This window comes from Sapajus apella, unplaced genomic scaffold (assembly GCF_009761245.1).
Source record: "Sapajus apella isolate SASKATOON/1434 unplaced genomic scaffold, GSC_monkey_1.0 scaffold8, whole genome shotgun sequence".
Lineage (NCBI taxonomy): Eukaryota > Metazoa > Chordata > Mammalia > Primates > Cebidae > Sapajus > Sapajus apella.
The window spans coordinates 1,713,650-1,737,916 of NW_022436948.1; the positions used below are offsets into that span (position 1 = coordinate 1,713,650).

Sequence of the window (24,267 nt, forward strand, 5' to 3'; positions counted from 1 at the left end):
CACTCCCCCAGGCATCTCGGTTCGGTTCGGGGTCACTCCCCCAGGCAGTCTTGGTTCTGTTCGGGGTCACTCCCCCAGGCATCTCGGTTCGGTTCAGGGTCACTCCCCCAGGCATCTCGGTTCGGTTTGGGGTCACTCCCCCAGGATGTCTCGCCTGTCTTGTGGCTCCAAGCAAGGGTCATGGGATCCCAGCCTCTCACAAGGCTCCGACTTCCGGAACACACAGCATCCCCAGCCTGCTCCTTCTATGCTCAGCCTCATGATCACAGTGCCCGGACCCCTTCTCCACGGATTTCGGTTCAGGATCGCGCGTGCTTTCCAGTTTCTTGCTTTTTATTCACCTTGAGGCACAGACACCCCCGGCCTCCCATTTTGGAAGGCATAGGGGCAGTAGTGGCCAGAGGGTGCTTTCCTCTGAGTTCACGGGTCAGCAGGGCAGCCTTCAGCTCTGCTGGGGCTGCTGTCCCAGGCCTGGAACTTTCTACTGCACTTGCCCATCGTGGGAGAGGCTGACTCAGCACGGCCTCACACCTGCCTGGGGCAGCAGCAGCAAATGCTGCCGTGCCTAACAGCCCGGAAGGAAGGCACTGTGTCCAGAGCCAGAGCCTTCTGGACACAGTGCCTTCCTTCCGGGCTGTGGCCGCAACTGAGACCCCAGCCAAAGAGGGACCTGTGGCTGCAACTGAGACCCCAGCCCAAGTCACTGGCGATGTCATTGAGGGATCATTCCCAGGAAAGGCAGAATGTGCTGGACCACGGCACAACGCCTGATATGCTCAGAGCTAGGTCGAGGAACGCAGCTTTGCCTGCTCAGAACGGCTCCTTACAGCTTCCCGTCAGGGCTGCCAGCTCCCTGTGCTGGGTGTGCCCCCCCAGTGGAACCAGGCAAGAGGACGAAGGTCACTCCAGATGGTGAGGAAGGGCAGTGGGCAGAGGAAGGGCAGTGGGCAGTGCAAGGGCCCGAAATGCCGTTTGCACTGGGAAGGGCCCCGGACACCCCCACCAGACAGGATCACCAACAGGAGCCTCTAAAGCCCTGAGGAGCTGCCGGCTGGATCTCCTCCTGTGACCCTACAACACGGAAACGCTCAGCGCCAGCTTACAGGCCCCCAGCTGTCTGGAATTTCTCTGCACTCGTGTCCTGTGAAGCAGGGAGCAGGAGTCTTGGGTTAAATCCTGAGCAACAGGTGGTTTCAACACCCTTTCACTGAATCCACCCACGCGGCAAGAGACCATTCTTCTTGGATGCTGGCTGCTCTGGGAGCCATCAGCCCACCCCACCTGCCAGCCTGGAGATGCATCCTGGCCTGCAACTAGGGTGCAGTGCGGGGCAGGGCGTACCCCTGCCTTCTCCCCTATCCCAGGACACCCCCTGCCATGGAAATGCAGGCCTTGGGTATCCCCCACCATGGCCTCACCTCCCCGCCGTGGCCCTCCTCGTCTCCCCGCCGTGGCCCTCTCACCCCGTCCCCTGCCATGGCCTCTCTCACCTCCCCAGAACGACCTGCCTGCACCCTCAACTGTTACAGGCTGATTTGTGTCCCCAAGTTCATGTGTTGAATCCCTTAATCCCCAGAACCTCAGAATGTGACTGGATTCAGAGACAGGGTCTTTACTTGGCCCTGGCGTCCATCTAAGAAGAGATGAGGACACAGACACGCACAGAGGCATGGCCCTGCGGGGCCACACAGAGGAGCAGTACCTGTGGAGGGCACTCTGCTTCTTGCCGGTGAGTGCTCTGTGTGAGGAGCCTGGCAGCCCGAAGCTCTCATGGCCGGCCCTGCCTGCCTGCCTGCCCTGCTGGACACCTGCTCGCCTGCCCACCTGCCCTGCTGGCCCAGGGCCTCCCTGCAGAGCTCATGTGCTCATTGCCCAGAGATGCTCAGGAACGTGGGCTCTGTTTTGGTCAGTTCACAATCCTCCAAGTTAGCCCCTTTCAAGGTGAGAAAGCCGAGGCTCCGAGGGCACAGTGGCTTGCCCAGGTCGTGGGTCCACGCTGTGGGCAGGATGTGAAAGCGCCATGGCAGTTGGCCCACTGGATACGACCACCCTTTCCAGCCTCGGAGATTCAGTGGCGGAGCAGCCCCGGGCGGGGCCCAGCCGGTACTTCCCCTGTCCCCTGGGACCACACGGCTAAAGGAATCCTGGAGACACAGGATTTGGAAGTTTATTTCCCAAAATAAACTGTAAACCAAGGTGTGGATACAGGTATAGCTTCTCAGAGTGCCAAGAAAATGCACATAGCCCACACTGCAGAGCGCGGAGCCTCCCAGGCCCCTGAGGACCACCCTGCCCCCAACGAGCAGCCACACACTCCAGGGTGACGTCAGCTGGGCCTGCCCCACATTAACCCCAGCTGACTAACAGCTGGACAAAGATGGCCAGTCCGTGTTAGCAGAAACCACCGTGTAGACGCAGGCCAAAGTGGAGGGCCCTGCAGAGGCCTTGGCAGTGCCAGCTGACACGTGAGACAGCTCCGTGCCTCCCCTTCTCTGGGGATGGCCACAGTTCACACAGTGCCCAGACAGACTGGGGACAGCCAGAGGGGACGTCGCCCTCGGCCACTGCGGAACTTCCTGCCCCTTGGTGCAAAGGCGGGGCCCAGGACAGGGGGCGAGGGCTACACCCTGGGCTGCAGGAGCCCAGATGCAGGACAGAGGGGCTCTCTGCTGGCTACGGAGCCTCTCAGCGCCTCCACATCATCAGCTGAGTGGGTGGGACGCGATGTGGGCTGAATACCCGTCCCTCCAAAACTCAGGTTGAAACTCAGTTCCCAATGTGTCATCACCGAAAGGTGGGACCTTTACGGGCTGACTGGGTCATGAGGACTCTGCCCATAGGAATGAATGAATTCATTCACATGTTCATGGATTAACGGGTGAAAGGACTAACGTTTATCAGGGGAAGGGGACGGTGGCTTTATAAGAGGAGGAGGGGGAGAGACCCAGGTAGGCGCACTCAGCTCCCTCAGCGCAGGCTGCCCAGCGTGGGTTTAGGCCTCCGCAGAGCTGCCACCAGCCGCCAGAAGGCTGGCACCAGATGCAACCCCTTAACTCTAGACTTCTCAGCCTCCAGAGCCTAAGAGATTGATGGGACAGTGTGGCTTTCGGTGTGAAGTGAGTTTAGGACATAAATCCAGAGACTACTGTCACCTCTTAGAAAGTCTTGCAACCCCAGGGAAAGAGGCTGCCTCTCAGGGAGCCCCATAAAGTGAACTCCACAGGTGCCCCTTGTGCTTGGTCCACGCAGAGCCCAGGCCCCTGCCCGGCAGTTGGGGAAAGGAGCCTCATTTGCTCGGGGGATGGGGTGGGGGTAGGGCAAGTCTGCAGGGCTGTGCAGGTGGGGACAGGTGGAGAGGGCACTCACTAGGTGCTGTGTCTCTTGACTCCAGTTTCCTCTGAAACAGAGTGAACTCACAGGCACCCCCATTTCCTCAGCCTTAACTGACTTCCTGAGACGGTTCAGCCTCAGACGTGTTCTCCCCAGAACACATCCATACAAGACGTGTCTCCCGATTTCTCTTTAATTAATGCAGACCTTCCTGGCTTGTCCAACAAACCTGCCGTGTCTACGGAAAAACAAAGCAGAAGCAGCTCTGCCTGGAGAAGGGCAGTCACTGTGCTTGGCGTTACAGGCGTCACGTCAGGAGCTGGTGTGGAGCCTCCCAGGACTCCCACGGGATTTAACCCCCTCCCACAGCTTCCTGATGCGCCTGGGCTGACCTACTTTCCGCCACAGCATCCCCGACCTCTCGCTCCAAACACAAAGGGGAGGGGCTGACGCTGCAGCTCTCTATAGTCTTCAAATTGTTTCAAAAGAAAAATGAATCTAAGACCAGTGGAAACTGACCCGAACAGTGACCTGTCTTGTGTCGGAATGAAGAAAACGAGGCCTGGGCGCAGGCTGGGTCGGGAATGCAGCACAGTGACCCTTCCCGGCTCTGGCCCCAGGGAGCTCCCCGGCCCCATTGCCATGACACCAGGAAAACAGGAACCAAACATGCCGCTCCTGCAGGAGGAGAGGGCTTGGAATGCTGAAGCCGGGGCAGAGGCTGCCTGGAACTGCTGGCAGCGGCCCCACGGCCCCCTGCTCCTGCCGCTGTCTGGGCCCAAGGCGCCCTCAGTGAAGTGCCCTGGCACAGGTTTATGCCTGCTCCCACTTCCCGCCACTGGATGGGCTGACGGGTTCACCGAGACAGAATTGGTGCCGCGGGCTATAGAGGGTGCTCGCCCTGCTGCTCCTCTCTTCCCCGCAGGCCCAGGGCAAAATAAAGGCAGGGCAGGTAGGGGCACCCCACCCTGTGATGGGAATAGTGTGAAGTCAGCTCAAGCTGCTCTGGTTTCTAAACTGACAAGGCACACAACCAAGACAGCCCATCACAGCTCTCCCGGGTGCTACGGAAGCACAGGGAGCAGGAAATGCCCCATGGGTGCAGCAGAAATGCCAGCTTGGAGGAGGGCTGGGCTGGGAGTGCAGACACCAGGCCTCAAGCGAGGGTATCTGGAGCCACCACTGTCCTGGGCCTCACCCCAAACCCAGATCCCAGCAGTGCCAGCACTACAGTCCCAGTGGCTATGTGGAGGGGAAGGTCACCAACCATATCTGATTAGTGACGAAGTGACGGCAGCAATGGCCACACCTGAGGCAGGTTGTCCCAGCCTGAGCTCACACGGGGGCCTGAAGTCCAACTGGGCACCAGGAATACCAAGCCCAAACTGACAGTAAAAACACAACCTCACACGCTCAGCCAGCTGGTTAAGCTGATGCTGCAAACTCAGAAGGACAGAGGCAGCTGTAACCTCGGCATTCCCCTTTGGGCATATAGAGGCTTCTTGCCCCGTGCCCTGTGCCCTGTCCGCTTTACCCCAGGCCACCTGCTGCACGGGCAGCTCAGACATCGCCATTCCTTCTGGCCACTCAGTCCATGGCTCAAAAGCGTCAGGGGGGACCGGTAAGTCCCCATTAAACTGAACCTCACAGAACCCCAGCCATGGGCTGAGGCAAGGCTAGAGAAGGTACTCATTCCCTCATTTCCCCCCAAACTGAGACAGGAAATCCCTCATTTCCCTCCAAGACAGAGCCCAGGCCTCCCCGTGGGGGAATATGCTATGGCTGCCATCTGCTCCTCCTCACACTTGCGGAACCAACCGGGCCACCCATTGCTACTGGCACTGAACAGGCTTAAAAGGTGAAAGACGAGGCCTTGGGGCATGGGTGGCTCCTGTGATCTCCAGCCTGGGGCCGCCCAGTGGTCCCCAGGGTGCTCTCGGTTGCCACAGCGCCTGTACCTGAGCTGGACAGCAAGTTGCAGGGCAGATGGATGATGGAGATGAAGACGAGGAGGATGAGGAGAAGCCGTGCCCTTGACTGAGTCTTCAGGAGCCCAGGATGCAGCTGCCACAGAGCCGGCCTGCACAGAGGCGCCAAGCTCACAAGCACCGTGTGGGGACCTCCCTGGGAGGCACACTGAGGAGGACTCCAGGGCTGTTCAAGTAACAGCAAACCCTTGACCCTGAAAGACCTCACCTCGGCCCTGCCCTTAGGAGTGACTAGAAACCAGCCCTGAGCTGATTGGTCACAGAGCACTGGGGGTGGCTTTGGTCTCTGGAGCGCCGGCTGGCTGGGCAGAAGCCTGCAGCTTGGGCTGAATGGCTCCGCACAGAGAGAGGGATGGGCGCACACTTAGGTACAGGCTGCCTGAAAACCCATGACAGGAAAAGTGGAGGTGAGATGCTGCCGCCCGGGAGCCAGGGCGTGTGCTCTGCAGCTGCGATTCCGGAGATGTGGGCAAGCCAACCACCCTGCCAGAGCCACAGCCTTCTCCACGGTGCTGCCAGTGCTCTCTGCTCTAACAAAAGAGCTCCAGGGAGAGACGCAGCCAACCAGGCTCCGTGGAGGCCGCCACACGTGGCAGGCACACAGCGCTCCCATACGCAGGTGGTTCACCAGGTCCTCAGCCCTCACCAGTCAGGTCAGCAGACACAGAACTGGGCTCACCAGAGATAGGCTTCGGGGTGATGCGGTTCCCAGGACACGTGCTGACGGAACCTAGGGAAAGGTGGCATGAGCCTGGCTTCTCCATGCAAGGCATCCACAAGCTGCGCTTCTCCGTCCACAGAGAGCTGCGTGCGGCTCGGCCACAGGACCCAAGATGCGATGCTGATGTCACATGCTGCTTCATCTCGGGCACGGGCCACGGGAGACGCTGTGGACTACAGAGCTGCTCAGATGCCGCCTACGTCACCCAGGTCGTGAGATAAGGCAGCATGTGCCGGCAGCACCCCACGGCGCTGAGGTTCTTCTCTTCACACCCCCTTCTGGGTGAATGCAAGCTGAAATGCACCGCAGGACAGGCCATTTGGGGAAAAGTGAAGTGGGAAGCATCCGTCTCACTCTGTACACAAAAATAAAGTCCTGATGGATTAAATATGATAAAAGGCACTACCGAAGCACCGCAGAGAACACAGAAGGGCCACAAAATACACAGAAAACACAGAATCTGCTACAGAGAGACTTTAAGCCTCCACAGAGAAAAAAATAACGTGAACAAATTCAAAAGAACTACCAATGAGGGGGAGCCATCTGCAGTTAACAAAAGAGATTGCTTCCTTCCTACACAGCTTTTCCAAACCAATAAAAAGCAGAAAAGAAAAACAGGAAAAGGCACACACAGACAGCTCACAGCGATGAAGGCTGAACGGAGCCTTGCAGATGAAGAGCTGCACATTTTGCAAACCAGGCAATGCTGCGCGGGGTCCGCCTCGGCAGATGCCCCATCCGCATGCTCCACAGGCACAGGCTAGGGACGGAGGCAGACATGGTGCTGCTCCCGGCAGAGTCTGCAGAAGGCAGCCTGGCAAAGCCTGTGAAGCACTGGACATTCATCAGGTTGGATCAGCAACTCTGCTGCCATGGTTCGATTTACAAATCTCTTTACTCACATTCACAAGGACCGCCCATGAGGGCGCTCCCTATAGAGTTGGGTACACCGGACAACAAAACTTCAGCAGCTATGGAGAGCGGCAGTGACACAAGACTGCCCCAGGACGCAGCCCAGGAAGGGCAGACGCACACTCACTTGTGAAAAAACAGAGGGGGCTGTGCCTGTGGTTCCAGCTGCTCAGGAGGCCAAAGTGGGAGGACTACCTGAGCCCAGGAGGTCGAAGCTGAAGTGAGCCCAGATTGTACCACCGCACTCCAGCCTGGGTGACAGAGCAAGACACTGACTCACCAAAGAAAAAAAAAGGAGAGGAGCAGAGAGAACAAGACATCTGCGGCGGGGAGGCTGTCACTCAACAGTAGTTTGCATTGAGTTTTTCACAATGTCTTTCCTGTGCCACTTTGTACAATGTCACCAAAAGGCCGTTCCACAGGAATAAGCCAGAGAAGGCACAGCTTTCCCCGGGAGCACCGGTGGGCGAGCATCCGAGGGGTGCACGCACCCAGCACTAGAACAGCTGGAGGAAGCGGCAGGAGCACAGGGCCGGGGAGCTGGGCAGTGGCAGGGCCAGATTCCCTCCTCTCTCTCTCTGCTTTCCAAGTTTTCTTCCTTCTTTATGCCACACATTTGTCATTAGGTGTCCATTTTAAAGAAAAACTCAAAGACATTTTTAAAAATTGGTGACAAATTGTCCTGGTCAAAGACAGCACCCTGGAACAAAACTCATCAACGACACAACACCCCCAGCAGCACACTTTCTAAAACTCATGCAACCACAGTTCATTTCTAAAAATGCCTGTCGGTGAAAACCCTCTTTCCCTAATGAATTCTTAGATGCCCCAAACAGTTCTGTATGTCAAAAGGACAGACTTAAAGCCTGGGCAACATAGCGAAACCCCGTCTCTACAAAACATACAAAAATTAGCCGGGTGTGGAGGTGCGCGCCTGTAGCCCCAGATACTCTGGAGGCTGACGAAGGGGAATCACTTCAGCCTGGAGGCTGCAGTGAGCTGAGATTGTGCCACTGCACTCCAGCCTGGGAAACAGAATGAGACCCTGTTTCAAAACAAACAAAAAAGGACAGACTTCAAACTCTTACAACTGACTTCGAATACAAAGACACTGGTCTGGCCGAGGCTGTGGCAGTGGAGCTGTCTTCCTGCAGATGTCCACCCCTTCCCTTCCCACCCCATGGCCCAGGAGGGGATGAGCAGCGGCCAGGGAGGACAGCAGCAAAGGGTTGGACCCCACACGCCCAGGCCCAGGCGCAGGCCTCTGTGCCGCACACCCTCTGGACAGCAGAGGGTGCCCAGCCCACTGACTGTCCTGGCAGCCCCCAGCCCTCCACCCAGACAGGAGTAACTCCCGCCTGCCCCTCTCCGTCCCTCCCCTCCTGCCCCTCTCCGTCCCTCCCCTCCTGCCACTGCTGACCAGCCCATCTCCATGGCCTTCAGCCCAATCTCAGGAGGGACAGGGCCCTTCCAGAGAACAAGGAGCACCACAGATCACAGGGATGGGGGGACATTTCCACTGCTGGTCCCTGTGCCCACCTCTGCTGTTCTGAGGAATGGCAAATAGCTCACCTCATCTCCCTTCTCCCACGACCTGAGGGTGGACATTCAAAACCACAGACAAACCTGCCGATGGCCAGAGTTCTCAAAGTGCCACGTCGGACAGACCCCACCCTCCAGGCAACACCATCTGCCCCAGGCAGGGGCTCAACATTGCCCCTGAGAGAAGGCAGCCCTAAGAGCAGCGGAGTCAGCCTGTGCACGGCACCCACAGAACGCTCGGGCCCCTCTGCTCCTCTCAGGAACCCACTGACCCGAAGAGGCGGAGTCCCACGGGATGTGGCCTTGCAAGCAAGTATCATGGAGCTGATACAGATCAGAAATGTGGGCTCCAAACCCCACAGGAGTCTCTCCACGCCCACCCCAATGTCAGCTCACCCCACAGGGAACCTCCAGAGCCCATACCAGAGCAGGGCTGACGGCAGATGCTGCAGGTGCTCTAAGAGCAGCATGGCTTCTTGCTGTCCTGTGAGCTCCCAGCCAGGGTCACAAGGTGAGAGAAACATCTAACAGGCCTAAGAATGGAGAAGCAAGAGACAGATCCCCACTGTCCCCATACACAGCATGGTCGGGTATTCAGGAAATGCCAAAGGAGCGACAGCTATTGGGACTGAGGGTTTCAGCAAGGCCTTGGGGTGCAGCCAAGGTTTGCAGTGAGGAGGTACCGGCAGCACCAAAGGGAAGAGCAGTCAAAGCCAAGAGCGCTTGGGGTTGGCACTTGCTACCCAGGGACAATGAGGCACAGAGCACCAAGGTCACGCTACTGAGCAGAGGAACCCAGACTGCGGGCCAGAGGCACTCTTGGCCTCCTGTAGCCTCACCCAGCCTGTGTCTTAGGGATCTACCCAAACCAACCTGTCCCACTTGGAAAGGAGTGAGCCCCAGAGAACTGCTTCAGTCCCAAGTCTACAAAGGACAGACTCCCGAGGTGTGGACTGCCAGGGATGGTGCCTGGGAGCGGCTGTGCGGCTCACCTACAGGTGTCCTGCGCTGGGAGACACTGCTGGCGCAACTCCTGGTGGGTTCGCTGCTTCGGGGGCCCCATCTAGGGAATCTCACAGGATAGCCTCCACGACCTGCCTACAACTTGGACCCGCACATCAGAAAACCACAGTGCCCAGGACTCAGCTGCCCACAGGTCCTGCCCACAGGTCCTGCCCACAGCTGCATAGGGTCTCTCAATGTGACAGGCCGGCCACGCGCCCTCAGGGGGAAGGGACAGGCCTGTCGAAGGGAGGGCACTCGCTGCACCTCCCATTAGAAGCGGTGTCCGAGGGTGAACCAGGAGAGCCCACTGCACAGGCTCGGCTTGGACCTTGCCAGGCAGGGTTTGGAAAACACACCAGGTGAGGTGCCCTGGAAGAGGCTGGCAGAGGCAGGGCCCTGGGACCTCCTAGGCTAGGCTAAGGCCTGCAAGTCAGAATGACTGCCACGCCCTGAATACAGCAGCACCCGGGGTCCCAGCAGTTCCCTGCTCACCCCTAAGTTTCCATTTGAAACCGCTCCGCCACCCTCCCACCCTGTCAATGGGCGTGCAGACAGCCTCAGCAGGACGCCACAGCCAGGCCCCACCAACAGAACACGCCAAGAACCTTAAATAGCTCCAGCCACCAGCGCCAGGTTTAGAAATAGCAACCCACATGCTCAGACACCGCCCTGCTGTCTCCCAGGCAAGAGGGCACCCGGAGCACATGACACGGACACCCACGCAGCAGCCCCCCAAACAAGGGAGGGCCCCACAGGGCCACATGATCCCACTGTCCAGCCGGCCAGAAGACCTCTGCTGGCCACAGCACCCCCCATGAGAGGATGGTCCTGAAGCAGCTGGGTTCAGACCTGCAGGGGAGAAGGAGGGCAGCCCCTGGGAACCTCCAGGCCAGGCCCAAGGTGATCAGGCCACAGGCTCTGGTGTGAAAGTTCCAGAAACTACTTAAACATCAACCCTGACAGCAGACAGCTCTGATGAGGAGGAGTCACTCCCTGTGTGGCCAGGGAAGCTGCCGATCACTGTCTGGGAAATGGAAAATGGCAGTGGCCGAGCTTCCTGGGTGAGCAGGGGTGCGAGTGGCGCAAGCCCAAGACGGTGGCTCAGGGACTGTGGCTAGTCGGTGAGATCCAGACCTGCACTGCCCACAGCCAACCACATACGGCCACCAAAGCCCACCTGGACCAAGAGCAGCAAGAGCCCCTGAAGACCCTGCTAGCTAATGCAAGGCCCTTTCCCGACGCCTGCCCGGTAAGTGATCGCACCTGCAGCAGGCCTGGGTGAGAACACGTGAGGGCAAGACGGTGCCACATGACGTGCTTGGGCGGCTCTGGGGGCAGGGCCCGGCCTTTCTCTCCCAACGTTGCTTATTTGTCTATTCTGCGATGTGTGCAGACACACTGCTTTTTCAATTAGGAAATGTTATTTTCTTCAAAAGTAATTTTAGGTAAAGGTGGATCCCTAACTTTCACGTCTCAGCCACAGGCACAATGGTGAGTGGGGCAGAGTTGGGGAGGGGGCAGAGTAGGGAAGTGGCACAGTGGGGGAGGGCAGAATGGGGTAGAGGGATAGAGTGGGGTAGGGGGCAGAGTAGATGAGGGGGACAGAGTGGGGAAGGCGGCCGAGTTGGGTAGGGGGCAGAGTGCAGGAGGGGGACAGAGCGGATGAGGCAGCAGAGTGGGCAAGGGGGCAGAGTGGGCGAAGGGGAAGAGTGGGGGAGGGGGCAGAGTGGGCGAGGGGGCAGAGTGGGCGAGGGGGCAGAGTGGGGGAGGGGGTAGAGTGGGGGAGGGGACAGAGGGGGGAGGGGCAGAGTGGGCAAAGACAATGCCATTCACCCTGTGCATTGAGGACTCAGCCCCTAGATCTAGATGGTAGAGCTGGGACTTGAACAGGATGGGTGAGGCACCACATCCACAGCCTGTCCCTCTGCTTCCTCCACGGCCACACATGACTACTCTCCCTGCACGACGCCTCGAGGTGGATGGCTGTGGGCTTCAGCATCACCAGCAGATGGGAACCTCCTCTGCAACCCGGATGGCACCAGCTGTGGTCTCATCTCAAGCTGAGTGAACAGGAGCCAGGCCATGGGACATAGGCACAGGAGAGACTGGCCGGGCCCAGGGGAATCTTCTCCTGTGTGTTCTGCTGCTGCTGTGTGTTTAAACCACTTTTAAGGCCTATAAATCCAACCATTAATCCGATGAAGGTTTAGCCTTCTGCGCCATGCCCACGACACGTGTCCAGTCACTTCCACGTGCTCCAGGATGGGGACCAGGTGGGGTCACCATGATCCTCAGGCACAGGTGCCATGAACACCTGCCTGGGACAGTCTCAGTGCTCAAAGTTCCACAAGGATAAACTCACAGCAGTTCTACAGCAGCCCCCCGACATCCTCCCTTTCGCAGATGAAGGAGCTGATCTCGGAAACCCCGAGGACGCCGGCAAGGAGGTGAAGGAGGACAGAATCCCAGATGCCCTGGCTGGCTCCTGACTCCCTCTAAGACAGGCAGAAACAGCAGCATGTCTGGTCCAAGGCAAACACCTCAGCATGGCACGATGTGACAACGTGACTGTGGGCCTGAGAAACACCACCAACAGGGCCACGCTCCGGCAGGACTGGCGCCGGCCACACCTCCAACTCCTGGTCTAGTGTCTCGATGACACATGGCTCACAGGGATGCCTGGATTAAGCAACAAGTCACTGGGCTCCCAACATAGCAGTCGGCATACAGGAGCACAGGTAAGGTGCCCCACTCCAGCCACCACACCGTGCAGCCGAGGCAGGGGACACACGCGGAGGTGCAGCCAGCCGAGGCCATCTGACCCCAAGCCTCGCTGCCACAGAGCAGTCTCCACACAACCTCCCCATCCGCCTGCTCTTATTTTAATTTGGGAGTAGAGATAAGTAACATGTATGGTCTGCACAGTTCCTGTCATATCCCTGACTTCACAATTGTAGAAAAAGGGATACTGGATTATAGCAGAAAATGAACCCATTCTGTTCTCAGAGACAGCCAGCTGGGACTCAAGCCCAGAGGCACAGGCTGGGTGGGCAAAGCCTATTTCCTGCTATTTCCCAGTTATCTTAAATGAAATCCCAGAAGACAACCCTGCGACCCCAGAGTCTAAGGGACTTGAAAGACCACCCTGCGACCCCGGAGTCTAAGGGACTCGAAGACCACCTTGCGACCCCAGAGTCTAAGGGACTCGAAGACCACCCTGTAAGCCCAGAGTCCAAGGGACTCTACTGCGTGATGAGGAGCTGAGACTTCCCAAGTCCCTGTTCTGCGAGGCAGGAGAGAGACTCTGCACCTCTAACTGGACTGTGCCACACCTGTGCTGACCTGAAAAGGACACGGCTCTGCTGCCCTCTGCTGGGCAGATCACCAGTGCAGAGGGATGGCCAGAAAGCCCAAGGTGGTGCCCTCCACCGCAGGTGCCAGGGGGCGAAGTGAGGTCTAACCAGGTACAATCACCTGGGCAGCGCTCTGTGTTGATCAGGAGAGCCAGTCCTGCCCAAGGGCTGGGTGCAAGAGCTCTGGGTGTCCCTGCACCACAGCCTGGTGGCCTCGTCACCCAGTCTGACATGCCTGCAGACATGTTCACTGCCAGCAGCAGCAGGCCATCTACAGTGGGAGGCGCAGGCGGCGGTAGGAGCAGCTGTGGGAGGAGCCATGGCAGCAGTGGGTGCCCTGTGCCCGGCATCCAATAGCAGGCCTCTGCGGCTTCAGACGCTGCCACGCAGCAAGCTCTGGCCTGCTGCTGCTACAGGGAAGGTTCTGGGGAGTAGGCGGGGCTGGGACCTCGCTTTGGGGACCAGGACAGCAGTGTGGTTGCTGCACTCACCCAGCTGAGGGTGCTGGGTTCCTGGGCCTCTTGGGAAGGCTATGGTGCAGGGCCACAGGGCAGCATCCCTAAAGTCACTAGAGTCCACCCCACATTGGTGACAGCCGGGCCCAGGGCCCACAGCCCATGATCCACTCCCAGAAGCAACCCCGTGGGCAGGACCACAAGCCATGTGAGGGGAGCCTGGGCAGCCCCTGAGCGCCAGGGCTGCATGCTCCACAGAACGAGCAGGAGTAGGAGCAGGCAGCCCAAGGCAGGGCTGGAGACCCCGGCCTCTCTGTACTCTCCCCCACTTCACCCTTGCAGACTGGGCTCTCCCCCTTCCAACACCCTCTCCAATCACTCAGGCCCTGCCACCTTGGCCCCCTCTGGACCTTGGACACCAACAAGCTCTGGGAGGAAGCCAAGGCGGGGCTGAGGATGGCTTGGTGCTGGCCTGCAGGGTCCGGACCCCATGCTTGCTCTCACACACCCTTCACCTGACTCCAGTCTCCCTTGGAGGCATGGGATCAAGGCCAGTGGCATGAGCTGAGCGCAGCCTGCCAGGCCAAGTGGGCGAAATGAGCCCAGCAGCCCAAGCAAAGGTGCCACCGGCTACAGATATCTGGCCAGAAAAGCAACAACCCAAAATCTTGTAACACCACCGGCGCCTCTCATGACCCCCAAGCTGGCCACGGTGCTATGAGCTCCCTCTCTGGCAATGGTGACCGGCCTCCCTCCGCCCTCTGCTCCAGGGGCCCTCAGCCCCACATGGCTCTGAGTCCACACCAGGCCTTGTCCCACTCTGCCTGTGTGTCTGGGCTTGAGTCCCAAGTGCCTGTCTGAAAACAGGTGGGCTCATTTTCTGCCATTTTCCGGTATGAAGGAACACAGAACTAGAAATCCAATTCTAAATGTGCTCCACGACCAGCACCCCTGGACTACGTGATGCCAAGGATTAGCACCATGCCCAAAGCTGGAGGATGCAGCCACCACTGGGCACCCGGCCGGCTGCCAGGCACTGGCGTCATACAGGCTCACTATGCCAGCTACAGCTGGCTGCACAGCAGGTGGCACTGAGTAGGGGGAGATGGGTGCTCACCCCGGCTTTGCCACAGGGCCCTTGCCACCCCCAGAGCAGGCACAGAGGAGCTCTAGCCCCTGACATGGGGTCCATGGGTGGCCACAACGCCTCTGCATGCACAGCCTGGCCCACAGCAAAGCTGAGCTCTGCTGCGGAGGTGCAGGGGTCTCAGAGAGCTGGGGTGGGGAGGGAACTCTGAGCCAGCCTCAGCCCTGACCCATGCCCTCCTTTTCCCGTGGGGTGCAGGGGGGTCTCAGGAAGCTGGGGCAAGGAGGTGACTTTAGGCCAGCCACAGCCCTGCGCCCATGCCATCCTCCTCCCGTGGGGTACAGAGGTGTCTCAGAGAGCTGGGCTGGGTAGGGGACTGAGCCAGCCTCAGCCCTGCACCCATGGCCTCTTCCCAAGGCAGGAGACGAAGCCACAGCCAGCAGGCTGCAGAGCTCAGCGGGTCCCTCCCAGGATGCAGGGCCCCCTGTCATGGCAAGGCAGGCCCCAGGGCACAGGAACAGAACTGGGGGCGGATGTGGCTTCTGGGCCAGCTGGGATCCCAAGGGCTTGAAAGAAACATAGGAAAGATGCCATCAACTTGTTAGTCACAGGGACAAACAAGCTCCACCACTTCCCAGGGCCAGAGAGGGAGAGGAGGGGCACAGATGGGCATGTGGGTGTCCACCGGGTGATGAGCCGCAGCCTGGACCCTCCCCTGAGCCACTCGGCTCCTTGGCCAGAGACACAGCATGCAGTGCTATTTCTGACTCAGCCCAGGGCAAGGATGAGGCATGTGGGAAGGTGGTGTCGCACTAATCTACGCAGACAGGCACCCACGGGCTGCCACCTCACCTCCACAGCCACGCGGGTCACTGAGAGGTGGCGGTCAAGTCACAGGATGCAGTATCTGTATGACATGGGCCTGCCCTGGGCCTAGGCCCCAGCACAAGCCGGAGGAGTGGGGGTGGGGACCTAGAGCACCAGCCAATCAGGAGCTGCGGTGACCACACCAAAAAAAATAACAAACCTGTTCCTGGAGAGAGAGGCATAAGGTGAGGAGGGGCCAAGATGCACAGGACCCACTGAGGCACCTGGATACCTTGGTGGCCCCAAGAAGAGGGGTTGGGGCCCCCAGACCAGGGCAAGCCCCTCCACCTGTGGAGCTGCTCCTCTGAGGGTCTGCAGGCCCCAGCCATGGAGCCAAGAACCCCTGCCACCCTGCCAAGCTGGCGCTTCACATCCCAGGGCAGGGGAAGCGGAGGCTTGTTCCTCTGTTTGAGCCCACTGTGAGGTCCGACGGTCCCCTTCATCCAGCCTGGGGCTCTTCAATGCAGAGAAGCCACAGCAGGCGGTGGAAGGAATATGCACGGGAACCCTGGGCTGAGAGCCACAGCCAGAGACAGCCGCTGGAGACCTCGCTCCAGGAGGGCTGTGATGGGGGCCTGGGTGACAAGCTCAGAACGCCCCCCTCCACAGGACAGCCACCTGGAAAGCGCCTCAGGGACAACCTCCAAGGGACCATTTTGGAGGACCTTCTCCTGAATCCCCCAGGGGCACCAGGGCAGAAATCACAGTCGCAGGCAGTGCACGAGGCCACTGGCTCCTGGCCAGAGCCACTAAGTGTAATCCCAGGCCAAGGCTCCTCCCCCGCACCCAAAACCCTGACCCTGCTCCGCGCTCAAATCATTTCCATCCTTGTGCCCCTCATGGTAGGCTATGGGAAACACGGCAAACATGAGCAGGGAGTGTCAGAACGGCCACACTAACGTCCAGTGTACCCAAGCTCAGGGCTGGGAAGCCCAGAACGGCCACACTAACATCCGGTGTATCCAAGCTCAGGGCTGCGGAGCCCAGAACGGCCACGCTAACGTCCAGTGTACCCGAGCTCAGGGCTGAGGAGCCCAGAACGGCCACGCTAACGTCCGGTTAGTGTGAGCTTTTAAGGTTTTTATGCACAAATAACTATGTGAATTAAGAAAAAAAAATTCATTATCCAATGGATTCACAAAATTTTTTCAACTTATTATTCAATTATTTCAATAAAACATTTCTATGCTCTACTTTCATAACGTGGTTCTGAAATGTGAAATCAATCTTCAATACTGTAATGTTCAGGCTTCCACCCTCTCCCACCAGTGACTCTAAGTTAATGAGGTTTGAGCTTACAAAAAACAGAGGCCCGGGGTGGCTCAAAGGAGAGGCCACAGGGCTGCTCGGCGCGACCTCCGCCCAAGAGGCCAGATCTTGCTAAAGAGGAGTTTCCTGGTAGGCAAGAGGGGTCGTAAGGGTGACCTAAATTAGGCGGGGAAGCGGGGACGTGAGGGTCCGTGTAGCAGGTGACTTTAGGCACCAGATGAGCCACAGGGGTTTGAAGGGAGAGGGCTAAGAAAAGGCAGGGGAAAGAGGCCGCTGTGTGAAAGAGCTTGGAGAGGCTCAGGGCAGAGCCAGGTCAGTGAGACCCATGACTCCCCTCCCCTTGGGGGCAGCCTCAGAGGCCCTGTCGGCAGCCAGGGAGCGCGCAGCTCAGGCAGACCACTCATGTCAACCCTTCCTGGCTGGAAGGCACAGCTCCTCTTTAAGTTAACTGGCCTGGTCGCATCACCAGGTCCTCCTTGGACAGAAGGTGCAGGAAACCAGCACTGGTTAAACGTGCCTGGATCTTTCCAGATGCACAGCAAAGCCCTTAGCATCTATGAGCTGTGTCTGTCGCCACTATGTGGACAACGAAACTAAGGGTCAGAGAGTGCCCATGATCACACGACTTGTGCCCAAGGAATCAGGGCTGACACACCTCTGGGCAGGTGCGAAGCCCACCGTCGCCCGCCTTGCCGCCAGGCCGGCCTCGTTAACAGATGCAGAGCAGTCACCTCCACAGCCTTCACTGCACTGTTTCAAACGTTTCACATCAACTAACTCACCTCAACCTTTAAACTACCAGAACTTAGCAGGTGAATACTATTACCTTCTTTGACAGATGCAAAACCCTGGCCCAGAGCGATCAAGTGTCCAGCCAGGGGCTACCAGGCGGTAAGGAGCAGAGCCCCGGAGCCCAGGCTCTTAACAGGTGGCCCATCTTCACTGTCATGCGGTGCCTCAAGCTCTGCACCCACACACCAGGCCCTCTCCCTCCCCAGCTCGTGGCTCCCTGAGGCTATGAGGACATAAAAAGTATTCCTTGTGTCCCCCAACTCCTGTAGGTGAGTGAAGGAAGCTCTTTCCTGGATCGTTCCCTGACGCGCAGGGGACTGTGTTCCCCGCTGCGCTCCGGACACTGGAGCAAGTGTGAGTTCCCAGACTCTCCCCGGCCAGGCTGCCGTGTGTGCTTCAGGGCTGCAAGGGGCACAAGCAAGAGACCAGGAAGAGAGGCTGTGCAGGCTCTGATGAAACTGACAGGACCCTGCCTGGGCTTCTGGATCTAAACCCTGAAGAGTTACCTGTACAAAGTGATAAAGAGCTTACCTTTGCAACACATAAAGCACTTGTTCAAGAAAAGTGATCAAAACTGCCCAGACAGACAGATCATGAGAGAATCAGCACACACAGAGAAAACAGTTCAAACCCTGTTGGTCACCAAAGCAGCCCAAGCTCCTGTGGCTTCAATCTCCAGGCACAGTTTAGCCCATGCTGCTGCCAGGACCCAGGGCAGTTCCTGTGTAGCTCGGGAGACAAGATACAGCCCAGGGGCAAAACCATAGCTGCAATCTACTCTGGGGGATCACCCTGAGAAACAGCCAGGGGAACCTTTGCTCAAGGACAGTCAGGCACAGGTTAGCTGGAAAGTTGCAAAGACCTCAGCGTGTGAGTGAGTGATCCCAGATCTGCTGGGCATGAGCACAGCGACCCACGCACTCCAGCCTGCCTCACCTCTCCTGACGGAAGTGACGCTCCTCACATCCAGCTCCAACCTCTGCACCAAGGCGCTGGGGTCTATCTTGGTCCTGGCAAAGATATTGGTGTCGACGAACGCCCAGTCCTAACGTCCCCAACAATAAAGGAAGGAAAGAAGAGGTGTGAGACTTGCTCTGTGGTTTCAGAGGGAAATTAAAGGTGAGGAGAAGATGGGAGACAAGAACCCAGATTCCCCAGCTTCTCTGCCCACGAGGACCTCAGGGAAATAACCCTCACCTCCCAGAGCACGAGCCTCCAGTCCCAGAGCTCCAGGGCAGACCTGCAAAGCCCAGGCCCACCTGCTCCCTGCCTTAAATCACCAGATGGGCTTCACTCCTGGTTCTTCAGGAGTCTGGATCAGTATCTCAAGAACCAAATTTCCTTCCCAACCGTTTTGTCTTATTCTTTCTCCAACATTCTCCTGTGTAGCAGGAGAAACCCGAGCTGAGCAGATAAAGGACGTGCAGCTCCCAGGCTGCCAGCGCCTTCAGCGCCGACTGACTACATCCCACTGGAACCGCTCATCTCAGCGGCCTCTTTTCGAGTCTGCTTCTGAGCCACATTCAACCCTACGTGAAGATTTCAGATCCTCCAAGTCAGCTGCCAACCACACTGTGAGCAGACAGAAGCCCAGTTCCTGCTCCGTGCCGCCCGGCCCACTCACGTGGAAGCCTCACTGATGTTGGCAGGGAAGGCAGCACCAACCTCAACACAGGATTCTCAAGGGTGTCGGAGTACGCCACCCCAAAACATGTCACTTTGGCAAAGAATTATTTTGAGCTAAAGGCACTTAAAATATAGCAGGTGCCAAGAGGGCTCTTCAGCCCCTCCCTTTTTCCTGAAAGGAGATAAAAATCCCCACAAGGAAGATGCCCTCCTACACCAGAAGGAAAGTAACAATCTTATCATCAGGGACAGATCAGAGGAGCCAGGAGAACTCTGTACAGACACACCTGGTCACACGCCCACTCCCCTCCTGCAGCCTCTCAAGTGGTTTAGTTTTCTACAACTGCCTCTGTCAGCCTCTCACCCTCTCACAGAAGCACAAAGGTCCTCCCACTTCCTTGAGGCTGCATTTCCTTAGGAGGCTCCCATGTCACATAAAACTTCTGCAAATCTGTAAGCTTGTCTCCTGCTAATCTGTCTTACGTGAGTCTGAATCTCAGGCTCAACCTAAAAACCCTGAAAGTGAAGGTAAAATGTGGCTTCCCTCACATTAGAGGAAGAGACAGAAGGCAGCCAGGGTGCCAAGAGGGGCTGGGCTGGACTGCAGCTCCCCAGGCGCCCTCACCCACAGCACCTGACGGAGAAGCCCTTGCTCTTGTCCCTATGTGGCAAGGACAGAAAGTCGGTACGTGGGAAAATATCAGACTTGCGGGGAAACAGTGCTGGAGACCACAGAAGCCTTCTTCACCTGGGCGGGCAGGTGGCTAAGGCAGCGCAGGTAGGCTGAGGTCTCACAGGCAAACAGGGATCAGGCGGGGACATGGGGTGGAGCGTGCAGCCTTCCAGATCATGAATGTATGGTGGCGTACAGCATACGACTGCTTTTCCCACCGTACCTGGGACGTTCTCCACAGTGGCACTTTACACCTCATTCATGCCTGTTTTTGAAGCTTAATATAAAAAATGCTGGTATTACACCATTTGAATGTCTTTCAAGGATTACAATGCCATTATCTGATTAGATGCTGGAAATTCTGTCTATTCCATGTTCAAGTTCAATAACTATATTTTCCAGATATAAAAGTTCTATCTCTTGCTTTTTTCTTCAAATTTGCCTAGTCTTTTTAAAGGCTTTTTGTTCCTTTCTATGATTCCTGAATTATGTCTTCAACATTTTCAGGCTGGGCACGGTGGCTCACGCCTGTAATCCCAGCACTTTGGGAGGCTGAGGCGGGCAGATCATGAGGTCAAGAGATCGAGACCATCCTGGCCAACATGGTGAAACCCCATCTCTACTAAAAAAATACAAAAAATAGCCAGGCATGGTGGCACGTGCCTGTGGTCCCAGCTACTCGGGAGGCTGAGGTGGAAGAATAGCTTGAACCCAGGAGGCAGAGGTTGCAGTGAGCAGAGATTGCGCCACTGCACTCCAGCCTGGCGACAAGGCAAGACTCCATCTCAAAAAATAAATAAATAAAATAAAATAAATAAAAAACTTTCAGAGACACTTATTTTTCGGTTTCTGTCTGATAATTCTATTTTCTAATTTCCACCCCAGGCAGGGACATCAGAACACTGGGTCCCAATCAGCCCCACCTCAGCCACCAGCAGGGCACAGGTTTCAAGGAGCGCAGGCGACTAGGGAGTTGAAGCTGCTCCTGCCCCATCGCTGGTGTCCTGACATGGAGTTCCTGTCCGCGAGAGGCAGGCTGCAAGGAGGAAGAACTCCACAGCTTTGCCAGATGGGACTCACTTTGTCGGGAACTGGTGTGAGGGAGCTCACGCCTAAGGGTGTTGTTGACCAGGAAGGAGCTCTGGGTGGTGATGGGTGCAGAGGGCAAGGTGCCCAAGGCTCCTGGGAAGACAGTAAGCCCCTCTGGCCCAGGAATGGCTCCCAGGAAGCCGCATCCCTGGCAGTCTGGAGGCTGTACGCACATTCAAGGACGTGCCCCCCCAGGAGTGAGCAGAGGGACCCTGTAAGCGACTAGTCCTTGGTGGTGCCTCTCGGAAGGCAGAATGGAGGTTGAAAATGTAAACACGCTGAACCTGACAGCTACCTCCAAGCCAGAGAGATCCAGTGGTAAAGGGCAAAAACTCACTGGCCAAGGAGGCATTAAGAATAATTGCTGACCAATAATGAACTTACGCAGATCCAAGTAGCCAGGCTAAAAGATAAAAACAGGAAAAAAAGAGCAAGGGGGCACATCAGAGGCTGCACATAGCCAGAAGCGGACAAGGAGAGAGGCTACATGGTTCAGTGCCAGGTCCATAAACAAAGTTGTCAAGCAAATACTAATCCCTGGTTGCTACAGGACTATCCAAAATGCCCAATTTTACACACACACACACACACACACACACGATACATTCAAAGAACGAGGAAAGCATGAGCCACACAACAGAAACTGCTTTGAAAAGCCCACATGTACTCGCATGTAAAGAATTCATAGGAGCCATTATGCAGCTAGTGCTCGACTTACAACCACGATTGGTTCCAACAGACCGGTCGTAACACGATTTGGTCGTTAAGTTGAGTAGGCTATATGCACGCGGAGATGGTAGTGGTGCCGGAAGCTGGTCCGCACTGTCGTACGCCCAGCTAGGCAACGTTTGCGCTGCCAGACGCGGAGCAGTCGTGGCTAGCGATTGTGGTCGTAAAGTCGAACGGTCGTTAAGTTGCATAGGTCGTAAGTCGATCAATACCTGTATATAGTTCCAAGGACTAAAAGAGACAAAGAGGCCGTGTCTAAAGAACTAAAGGTAGGCATGACGGCATTCTCATATCAAACAGAAAACATCAGTAAACAGATAGAAATTTTTTTTTTTGAGATGGCACTTTGTTGCCCAGGCTGGAGTCGAGTGGCGTGAGCTCGGCTAACCACAACCTCCGCCTCGTGGATTCAAACGATTCTCCTGCCTCAGCCTCGACCCCTCCCGGAGGCGGCGCCCCGCAGCTCACCCACCCCGGCCACGCGGCGCCCCCGGCCTGCGCCTCCCCCCACTCACCTTCCTCCCGGCCGAGGCCGGCGGAGGGGCCGCCTCCGGGGCAGGGGGCGCGGGGCCGGGGCCGGCCTCCCCGTTGGGCCTCACGGCAGCCTGGTGTACGCGGGCGCGCAGCCCCCTCACTTTCCCCATCTTCCCAGCGGAGCTCCGCGAACGCGCCTACCGGAAGCTGGTCCTGCGCTCTCGGCGCCCGGCGGAAACGCGAGCCACGGCTGCCGGGATCCGCGCGGGCGCCGGAAGAGCCCGGAAGCGGCTCTGACGGGCGCTCAGCCTTCCACCGCCGCCCCGGGGAGAAGCAGGCCGCAGCGCCAGGGTGGCGCGGAGCACGAGAAACGAGTTTCGATCTCGATCGTGGGGTCCCAGGGCCGGGGTTGGGGATGGAGAGGACGCGACCTCCGCGGCGGTCCAGCTGGCCTCTTTAAAATTCTACATTTGAGACGGCGTCTGGCGCTGTGTCCAGGCTGGAACGCGATGGCGCGAAGTCGGCTGACTGCAGCCTGCACCCCCAGGGCGCCGGCGAGCCTCCCGCCTCGGCCTCTCCAGAAGCTGGGAACACCGGTGGGCACCGCCACGCCCGGCTAATTTTTATTAATGTTTTGCTAGAGCCGGGATCTTGCTGTTACCCACGCTGGTCTCAAACGCCTGTGCTCCAGTGATCCTCCCGCCTCAGCCTCCCAAAGCGCTGGGATTGCCAGCACGAGCCACGTCGCGCCTGGCCACCATAGTCCATTCGACCTTACCTTCATGTCAATTTATTTTTCAGTGTTCCATTTAGTCCTCAGAACAGTTCCTTAGAATTGGGTGTTGCTCCACTCACATGGGAAACATAGCAGCGAGGTAACGGGCTGGGTGCCGTGCTCATCTGACTGCTTGCACCCCGTGCTGTCTGTGCTGGGGTGCGTTAGGGAAGAGAGACCACAGGTAAGAGGCAATGCCTGTCCTCAAGGAGCGCCTGGTTCTCATGGAGCCACAAAGCTGACATGTGGAGAAGAAACTATGGAGCAGGTGCTGTTTGGGGGCCACAAAGGAAGCCTGCCAAGTCCACGCCCAGCAGGTAATGGCCACACCTCTACCCTGCTTTCCCACACTGGGCACCAGCATTCGCCTGCCCAGGATCCATAGTGAAAACCCATCCACACAAAGTGCACTCCGGAGAAGAGTAGCGGGTCCCGGGCAGAGCCACACAAGTCACAGAAGCCACTCACAGCTCAAGGTGGTAGCCTCTAGGATATATATTCAAGGCAGCGCAACTGGCTGGAAGTCGTGTCTACTTACATCCTGAAAGACCTATTGAGCATTCACAAGCCATTCTTTGTACTCTCCAACAAGATTTGTTCTCAATGACTCTACCTAGGAATGCTGCTGGCTGTGAACACTCCAGCGATGAAAACTGCAGAGGCTGGTGTGTCTAGAGTTCCTTCAGGGTGCCTTCAGCATCTAAACCCAGCGACTGTTGAGGTGAAAGGGCTCATCTTTACATACCTCGTGTAAGGCTGGTTTCCTCGCGGAGAGTTCAAACACGCCCATCTCCCTTCCCGCTTGAAAATTACATTATCAGAATATGCCCATCATCTAGCTCCGCCTTGGAAATCCCCTCTGCACTTGGCACCTAGCCCCACCCTTGGAAATCCCCTCTGCACTCAGCACTTAGCCCGTTCTCCGGAAATCCCACCTACCTACCAATAGCAGCTCACCCCATGCACATCCTGTTTCTCCAAAGCCAATCGAACGCCTTCACTCCCTATAAAACCCCACTCCTGAGAGGAATCAGGAGTGACTTCCCTGGCCCCTCTCCTCCTGTACAACAGAACCTCCCTCGGGAGCTGAATAAATTGGCATCTAATTTTCTTGTGTTGGCCTCAGTTTCCTCGTTTTTAACTCGGCAATAAACCTATGGAGAATAAACTTTACACTTTGGATGCAGGGGAATGTCTATTGTTTTATCCACCTGGATCCCTCTACCTGTTACCTATTCCGGCGCGAGTTTACTTCATGGGATTGTCCCTGTTTTTAAAGACTGTATTTTTTAAAAATCAGCCTCCTCTTCCACTGCCAGCCCAGTATTTGAGACTGCTGTGGTTTGACTGTTGGTCCTATCTGTTGAAATGTAACTGCCGTCATACCAGTATTAAGATGTAGTAGCTTGACGCTACCATTAGGAATGAATTAATGTTATCATGGGAGTGGATTTGTTGTCAACGTATTTTTTATAAAAGGACTAGTTTGTCCCCCTCTTGGCACACTCTTGCCCTCTCTGCTTTTCCACTATGGGATGACACAGCAAGGTCCTTGCCAGTTGCTGGCCCTTCAGTCTTGG

The 24,267-nt window shown here is 57.2% G+C and overlaps 1 protein-coding gene across 3 annotated transcripts in view; it reads right to left on the reverse strand.

The window, feature by feature from the left end:
- FAM207A (family with sequence similarity 207 member A) overlaps positions 1-22,190 on the reverse strand; it is a 42,547-nt gene extending 20,357 nt beyond the window's left edge. Inside the window, exons 1-2 of one of the 3 annotated variants that reach the window (XM_032276733.1) lie at positions 21,954-22,190; positions 18,258-18,366 (exon numbers count right to left, since the gene is read on the reverse strand). In XM_032276733.1, coding sequence (XP_032132624.1) covers positions 18,258-18,366; positions 21,954-22,082 — 238 coding nt within the window. In that variant the 5' untranslated portion in view covers positions 22,083-22,190. Of the gene's footprint in view, positions 1-3,849; positions 5,020-8,889; positions 9,407-18,257; positions 18,367-21,953 lie in introns of those variants that run through there. The other 2 variants (XM_032276734.1, XM_032276735.1) reach the window with 2 other exon arrangements.
- Positions 22,191-24,267: the final 2,077 nt, after the last annotated feature.